We start from the raw sequence: 8,959 nt of genomic DNA, 5'->3' as shown, positions 1-8,959 counted from the left end.
AAAAAAAATTCTTTAAATCATATATATTTAGAGGTGTTCAAAATTTATTTTCAAGCCGATTAATCTGAAAATGAATCGAATGAAAACCAAAATTAACAAACCAAATTTAAATTTGATTTTTTATTTTGTTTTCAAATTTGAATTCGGACCTTGGTTTGTTTACGATTTTTCTTTTCAATTTCGGTATAACCGAACACCAGACTTAAAATCGAATTCAGTTAAAATATATTAAAACTTTAATACATAGAAGAAAAACCGAATTAAAATCAAAAGTCGAATTAAAGATATATTTGTGTTGATTATTTTGGTTATATTATGATTTTTGAAGTTTTACGATATTAACCGAAACCGAATATAATTCAAATCTTTTTTCGATTCGGATAAGTTGATAGTTAGTTACGGTCTGATTTTATTATGTTTTTATATTAGTTTGTTTCCTAATTGCTAGCAAATATCCTAGTATTTATAATTTTTTCTGTATGTGGAAAGCTCAATTGAATATTTTGTTTACGTGAAATAATAAATAAAAAAAAGTTGTGAGCTTTTTTGTTTATGTTAATCTGATTCTGTTAGCCATCGATCTCCGTAATCCATTATGCGGTATCAGACATTGGCAAGGCTGAACAATAACAGAGTAGTATGTGTTACAGGAGATCAAATCACAAATTCCCCAAGAGAGGTAGTGGTGATGATTTTCGTGATGCTAATAGACAGTATTATAGAGGAACGAGTCAAACATTCGTTGAGAGAGGCATTGATAATGATCCTCATGATGCTGAGATCGAGAGATTGAATCGCTGGATTCTAGAGTTGGATTTAAATTCCTTTAACATGTACGAAGGTAGTGGTTTAGACAAAAATTTTTAACTTGACATACGTTCATGGACCTATTATGGATAAAATACCAAACTCATCTATGATGTTGATGGTGAGGGGGAAGAGCCACAAGTGGACGGTGTGAACCTCACTTTTATGCTTTTGGACACCCGATAATAACAGAAGGACGAGTCCGCCTTTTGTAGAAGTCAGCTACGAAGTTTGATTTTGGATCATAATAACTTCATTGGGGTGTCATTTAAACTTGGCTTCTTTGCATGATCAAGTGTATGATCTAAGTAATAATGTTTTCATCTAGGTGTTATTCTTTAGAAAGTGAAGCAAATGTAAAATTAATTCTCCATAGTGTTGAAAAAGACGTTGAAGTGAGGTGCAGACAGAAAACAAGGGTGTCTCAGTTAGTCCACATGTTCGTAGTGAAATGGAAATTGAAAAGGATACAAATTTTCTTACTTTTGATGATGTTGATGATGTAATGAGATGGTGATTGTTCGTGTTAAACAATGCCCGTTAATATTCGTCATTGATGTTAAAGACTCGAAGACGAGTATTTTAAAGAAATGCAGGATGCGCATATGTGTTTGATCTAGGAGCCACATTAAGTACAACTTGGGCCGAATCAGTTTCTACTTTTGAGATTGGGTCGGACCATCGGAAAAGCAAGTGGAAGAATCGTGGGATTTTGCTGACTTAGAGCCCAAGGCAAGAGCAAGTCATGGTTTTAGATAAGCTGATAGTTTGTTACGATTTGATTTGATTTGATTTGATTATGTTTATCTATTATATTGTTCCGTATCTTCAAGCAAGTCTATCCTAGTATTTATATTTGTTCATGTATGTGGAAAACTCATTGAATTTTTTGTTCACATGAGATAATAAAAAAAGTCGCGAGCTTTGCGTTTTTGTTAAGCTGATTCCGTCGGCCATCGGTCCTGTTAATCCATTAGATCATCATGCAAAAGATATTTGTACACTTCAGTAACCACCATTTGCAAGTCAATAAACCTCCAAGTACAACATATGCATTATTAATATTTTGTACCAATCATCGATATTCGTATTGAAATTATAGATTGTTGAAATAGTATTAATGTATATAACGAAACCATTTATCGCTGCAAACAATTTTTCGCCACAACTCACGAGCCGTTGATCTCCTTGTTATATTAAAGTAGGGATGAATATGAAGCTTAAAGTTATTACGTAGAGATAAATATATCGTCAAAATTTAAATATTTATCTTAAAAATTTTAAGATTTTACGATCTTTACTAATGAAAACAATGCGTAGACATATGATCTAATTGTGATTTTGATCTTTAACCACTAAATCTTACATGCATAGAATCTTAATTTGTCACTTGTATCGGTGTTAATCGATGGAAGCCTAACAACTGAATTCATAATTTGTCTTCACCCTTTCTCAAAGAGATATCGTTTCTCCTACATTTTATTATTGCACTACTGGAAAAACCCCAATTGGGGACAACAAAATTTTGTTTTTAGGGACGACATGTCGTCCTCAATAATCTTGCGGGACGACATGTCGTCCCCATAAAGTCGTCCCCAGTGTTCTGTCGCGAAAAGTTTTTCGGGACGACTGATTTTTTTTTAGGGACGACGGTGGGACCCACTTTGACTTTTCAATTGTTAATCTTGTCCATTTTTTGGGGACGACTTTTAGGGACGGCATGTCGTCCCTAAAGAAATAATATTAAAAAAATCATTTTTCCAACGAATTAATAATTATAATATTTTTAATCTAATTGGGACGACTCTTTAGGGACGACATGTCGTCTCTAAAAAAATAATATTAAAATATCCTATTTTCATTCTAAATAATAATAATAATATTAAAATGTAATTGGGGACGACAAAAGGGTACAACATGTCGTCCCCAATAAGCTGTTATCGTTTTTGGGCCGATTAAAAACTGCTTTTCCAGCCGTAAAAACGGCACATTTAAACCAAATCAAAACCTGTTGCACAAAACACAATATATTTCACAAACACAAGCTCAACATTAATTAAAACATGTCCGAAACATTATCCAACCGTTACAAACTTAATCCGAATACTAAAAGATTACAATCCGACACAAAGTTTACAACCTTAAAACATTATCCAAAGTTTACAAACTTAAACCAAATCCGAATAGCAAACAAACTTACAAACTTACCTTGCTTCATCTTCATTTTCTTCATCACTTTCGCTTTGAGACGCACCACTTTCTTCCATGTCTTCATCGTCATCACCTTCGTCTTCACCTTCGGTTTCTTGAGTTTGATTGGGGGTTGGGAAAAAAGATTGCCATTGGGGCGGGATTGCCATATTGTTAAAGGCAAAAGTATCGTATACCGCTTCCTTTAGCAATGGGTTTTCGGAACCCGGTGGTGGTGGTCGTCTTGTTTGACAAGTTGATGATGAAGATGATGTACTAGCCGATCCGGGTAACGTTTTACCCACTCCGCGACGGTACCCGCGATGTTTGCCTAAAACTTCCAACATAATGACTTCATCACTCCTTTCCGGATATTTTTCTTTTAATTTCAACATTTTTTCCTACATAGTTAACAAATATTATTATTAGTATTATCATATAACAATACGACAACCCATATTCACCATTTGACCCATATACACATATACATATACTTATATTGACCCATATTGACTAAATGACTCAATTGGGGACGATTTTAATCCACATTGACCCCAATTGACCATTTGACCCATATTGACCATTTGACCCGTATATACATATACATATACTTATATTGACCCATATTGACTAATTGACTCAATTTAACCCAATTTTAACCCATATTGACCATTTGGCCCACATATACATATACATATACTTATATTGACCAATTGACTTCATTTAAATCAATTTTAACCCATATTGACCAATTGACTAAATTTAACCCAATTTTAACCCAATTGACTTTTGTTGACTTCGTTTGACTTTATATATATATATATATATATATATATATATATATATATATATATATATATATATATATATATATATATATATATATATATATATGTAAGTACTTACGTGGTTCACCCTAGCTTTATCCCCACTCCATCCACCTTTCTTAAAAGTGTGGTTGTTCTTGAAGTTTTCGATAAGACTCGGAGGATCCAGAGAGGCCTGCAAACACATATTAATATTTGACCATTTAAAATTTACAGACACGTATTAATATTTTCCATAAACTAAAGTTAAAAATAGGATTTACCACACGGTCGGCAATTGACCTGCTACCCTGCGTACTGGCGTATTCCATCTTCGCCCTATTTTTCTTGTTCTGCGCAGAACGAGCCCGGAATTTACTTGAAAGCATTAGGTCCACAAATGGGTCCCATAGACGTTGTTGAACATTCGGTGGGGGTCGGTTTCGAAGGTTATTGGGAAGTGCGTACCCGTCATTATCCGTGAAATATTTTTTTTGTTTACTTTTAGCATTTCTCCATCGGTCCGCGCACAAAGAATTTACCCCGGCTTCCACCACCTTTTGGGTATGTCCACCATCTAGCCAGTCGCCCTTACGGGGTTGAGCTGCATATTTAAACGAAAATTACACGGTTAAATTCAAAAAATAATGATAAACGATACGATCACTAAAAGATCTTAATTTCTTACTAGTGTGCCCACGCTCTAGGTTAGAAAGATGCCGAGGGGGTTCATTGCCCCTATCACCTTCATGACTCGTTGCACCGAGCATTAACTTTGGACGGGTATTCTATAAGATTGGTTAATTTCGAACTTAAGGTTTCACAAATACGAAATTAACCACTAAATCTGAAAAGAAGCCGATTAAGAAGAATATACAGTAGCAGCACCTAATTTTATTAATAACTTGAAAGTACTTCAATAATCTAATCAACAAAATTTCAAAGTGATAAATATAATAATAGAACATATTATATATACACACTATTAGCAACCTGAATATATTCCATGTTAAATACTTCGATTGAGCATCAATCAGAGTATAGTTTATAGGTTCCACATAAATGGCATGCATCAAATCTAAGATAAGTTAATTGTGGCATTTAGCAACAAAGTTGTAGCATAATATTTGTAATAGTGTATATAAATAATAATTACTAGCTGACATGCCTTTGTGATATGATATTTTTGGTTTTTGGTGACAATGTGAATGAACTTTACAAAATTGGGTATATTGTGCTGTGACTATCTGATAGTCACAAATGTAATTGTTTTAGATTTAATAATTTTGTCATTAGTATGATACCGTATATTGTTTTTCTAGAGGCTTAACAACTGGTTTACAGATTATTAAGTGACTTTATGTACTGTACGCATTCTTAACCAATGCCCAAGATACTTTAATCATTCTGTAAATTAAAGTCTAATACGAGTATTAAAATACATTATCAACACATTCAGCACAAAAAAAAAAAAAAAAAAAAATTACAAATGGCTTCAAACACAACAATCAGATTTAAATCAAAACCACAACAATCTTCTAATTTCGGTGACACTATCGGATTTAAACTAACCTTAAACACAACAATCTTCTAAAACAAACCCCCAATTTCATATTAAAACTAACCCAAAACACCAAACTTTAATTTTGAAAAATAAATGAAGAACATACCTTGTTAGTGATTTAAGATGGAAGAAATGGTTGGATTTGGTGTTTCCTGAACCTGAAATCGAATCAATTTCGGTTTTAAACAAACCCAAAACCCAAAACCCAAAAATTTAATTTTGACAAAAAAATGAAGAACATACCTTAATTAGTGATTTAAAATGGAATAAATGGTTGGATTTGGTATTGTTAGAACCTAAAATCGCAGCAAATCGCGATTATGTTCGAAGGGTTTGAGAGAGGCGGTGTAAAATGAGGAAAGAGGATAGGTTCTCGAGCTTTTTGCAGGTCAGAACATTAGGGACGACAATTGGGGACGACATGTCGTCCCTAATGCCCTTGGAGGGAAAAAATTCGCTGGTACCCGCTACTTTTTTGGTGAAAATTTTAAACGCTTTATATGTTTAATATTTATAGATCTGTTTATTTATATTACTTGTATAAATTAATATTAACTTATATAAATTAATATTAACTTATATAATTATTAACTTTACTTTTTAAAATTTTTATAAAATTAATATTTTATAAATATTTACTTATATATAATATTTATTTATATTTACTTATATAAATATTTACATACACACAATAATATTTATTTAAGATTGATATTTATTTATATTTACTTAAAAATATATATTCATTAACATAAATATTTTATTTAATTATATAAATATATATAAATATTTATGTATATAAAAAAGTCGCTTAGACATATCGCTGTCATAAACATCATTATCGTCACATATCAATGTCATCGATCATCATCATCCACCTCATCATATATACACACCGATATATTAGGCCGTTAGATTACGCCGTTATATTACGCAGTTAGATTACGCCATTATATTAAGCCGTTATCATCATCGTCGTCAACATCGTCACATGTGACGTCAAATCTTCGGCGAGAAACTTTGGGTGAGAAATCATTTTTGGGAAAACGGATGGTGACTTTTTGGGCGAGATAGTTCTTCTATATAACAACCCCACTAATCACAACACTAGGTGACTGCAACAACATGGATGAAGATTACCAGTATGGTCGACGGAAAATTTTGGTGTGAAGTCTTGTCGAACTTGTGGTTCAAATATGGTTCTCAAAACTTGCTTGACTGATGTTTACCAGTATGGTCGACGATATTATGGTCGTGGTGGTAGTTTATGCCTACTTAAAGAGTATCCATACACACTCTTTTCATCCATATCCACCATTCAACTCTCTCTCTGTGTATATATATATATATATATATATATATATATATATATATATATATATATATATATATATATATATATATAATAACACTATGACTCACCCATTAAGGACTAGACCTATTAGTGAAGGTCGAATAGTCAATATGCAAGATTTTGCAGAGATCACCCATGAATTCCGAAGAATGAGTTGGCTTCATTTCTTTTTGCTTGATAAGTTCTTTTTTCCAGCATTCGTGCATGAATTTTATTCTAACTTTGAATTCACTAATGAACAATTAGTGAAGTTTCGAATCTATAACTTACAACACGAGTATACTCTTCAAGAATTCGGTGTGCTATTGGGCGTACCATATGATGGCAGAAATATCTATTTTCCCGGTGAAGACCTCGAACCTCTTCCTCAGGATATTGTAAAATATGAAATGACCATACTTGTGTTCCATACTGCGGTTGTATACAGGACCGTAGAACGTTCAGGCATCCTTGACGAATATCTTCGCCCGTTACATTACACTGTTACATTACACACTTACATTATACTGTGACATTACACCATGACATTACACCGTTACATTACACACTTACATTACATCGTTACATTACACTGTTACGTTACACACTTACATTACACCGTTACATTACATTGTTACATTACACACTTACATTACACAGTTACATTACACACTTACATTACAGCGTGACATTACATCGTGACATTACACTGTTAAATTACACCGTTACATTACACACATACATTACACCGTTACATTACACACTTACATTACACTGTTCGTCATCACCATCGTCATTTCAAAAATGCTAATCATCGTCGTCGTCATCGTTCATCATCACCATCGTCATCATCGTTACACCGTGACATTACACTGTTACATTGCACCATTACATTACACCGTCATCATCATCATCATCATCATCATCATCATCACCGTCATCGTAATCATCATCATCGTTGTCATCATCATCGTCATCGTCGTCGTCATCGTTCATCATCACCATCGTCATCATCGTTACACCGTGACATTACACTGTTACATTGCACCGTTACATTACACCGTTATGTAACAGTGTTTATGTGTCGATGTAATGTAACGGTGTTTATAACACACAATTGTTAAGTAGAAATTATTCTCAAAAGAAAATACATCATTTACTTCCAAAAGACAATACATCAGTTACTAGAAACCGTCATCGTAATCATCATCATCATCAGTGTGATTTAATTTCAGTAACTTTGTATGGTTTTCATTTAATGTTCGTCGTTATAATGTAATTTAATTCAGTAACTTTGTATGATGTTGCTTGTAGTTGAAATGTTATAATTTCAGTAACTTTGTTAGATTTCGAAAATATCTGCGATTTTTCATTCATTTAATAGAAAGTACAATAAAATATTAAAACAACGACATAATTAAACTAAAACACAATAAAATATAAAAAAACTACATAATTAAACTAAAACATAATAAAATATAAAAAAAATGATATAATTAAACTAAAAAATAATAAAGGGAAATGCGATTAGAACGTCAACTCAGTGTGATTTATTCATCTTCCAAAAGTAAATAAATAGAAATGCGATTAGAACGTCAACTAAGGGTTTCTTTTATACCGTTCCACTGATCCTCTGTTCGGAGATATGTAGCGGACAATTCCGGAACACAGTCATCTTCGTAATACAAGACGTCCGTGTGTTCGAACGGAACCATTTCTTTCAAAAAGTATAAAAGGTCCTCTAAACCTACGTCACGAACATCAATTTCTTCGAACGTAGATTTCGAACTACTCGTATAATCGTAAAGTTTCATTTCATTACTGAATTTACTTTCGTAATACACTTCTAATGAGACAATCAACGGCAGAAGGGTCAACATTTTCGGTGTGTTTGATGTGTGTTTGACGTGTGCAATGTTGTTGATAATTGACTCTATAAATATGAAAAAACGGTCAAAAATGTCGTCCCCAATAGGCTTTAGGGACGACATGTCGTTCTCAAATATGGCGCCAAAATTTTTGTTCTTTTGGAGCCAATTTTTTCCCCACCGACAAACTAAAAAAAAAATGTTTTCGTTTTGGGAACGACATATAGGGACGACATGTCGTCCCTAAAAAATTGGCGCGATTTTTTTGGTTTTTGGAGCCAGTTTCTGGCACGATAAATAATTAAAAAATTTAAAGTTTATTTCGGGACGACATGTCGTCCCTAAATGTCGTCCCTAACAAAATGGTCAAACTTTTGGTAAAAACCAGCCC

The 8,959-nt window shown here is 33.0% G+C and overlaps 1 protein-coding gene across 1 annotated transcript; it reads right to left on the bottom strand.

The window, feature by feature from the left end:
* Positions 1-2,828: 2,828 nt before the first annotated feature.
* Positions 2,829-8,580, bottom strand: LOC139890436 (uncharacterized). Its single transcript, XM_071873314.1, has 4 exons — positions 8,319-8,580; positions 4,088-4,407; positions 3,904-3,999; positions 2,829-3,398 (listed from the first exon to the last, which is right to left on the bottom strand). Exons 1-4 carry the CDS (start codon positions 8,578-8,580, stop codon positions 3,012-3,014), a joined length of 1,065 nt encoding a protein of 354 aa, XP_071729415.1. The 3' UTR covers positions 2,829-3,011.
* Between the last annotated feature and the right edge of the window lie 379 nt (positions 8,581-8,959).

This window comes from Rutidosis leptorrhynchoides, chromosome 2, assembly GCF_046630445.1.
Source record: "Rutidosis leptorrhynchoides isolate AG116_Rl617_1_P2 chromosome 2, CSIRO_AGI_Rlap_v1, whole genome shotgun sequence".
NCBI lineage: Eukaryota > Viridiplantae > Streptophyta > Magnoliopsida > Asterales > Asteraceae > Rutidosis > Rutidosis leptorrhynchoides.
The sequence above is the reverse complement of the archived record's forward strand: the minus strand, read 5'-3'. Positions and strand labels throughout refer to the sequence as shown.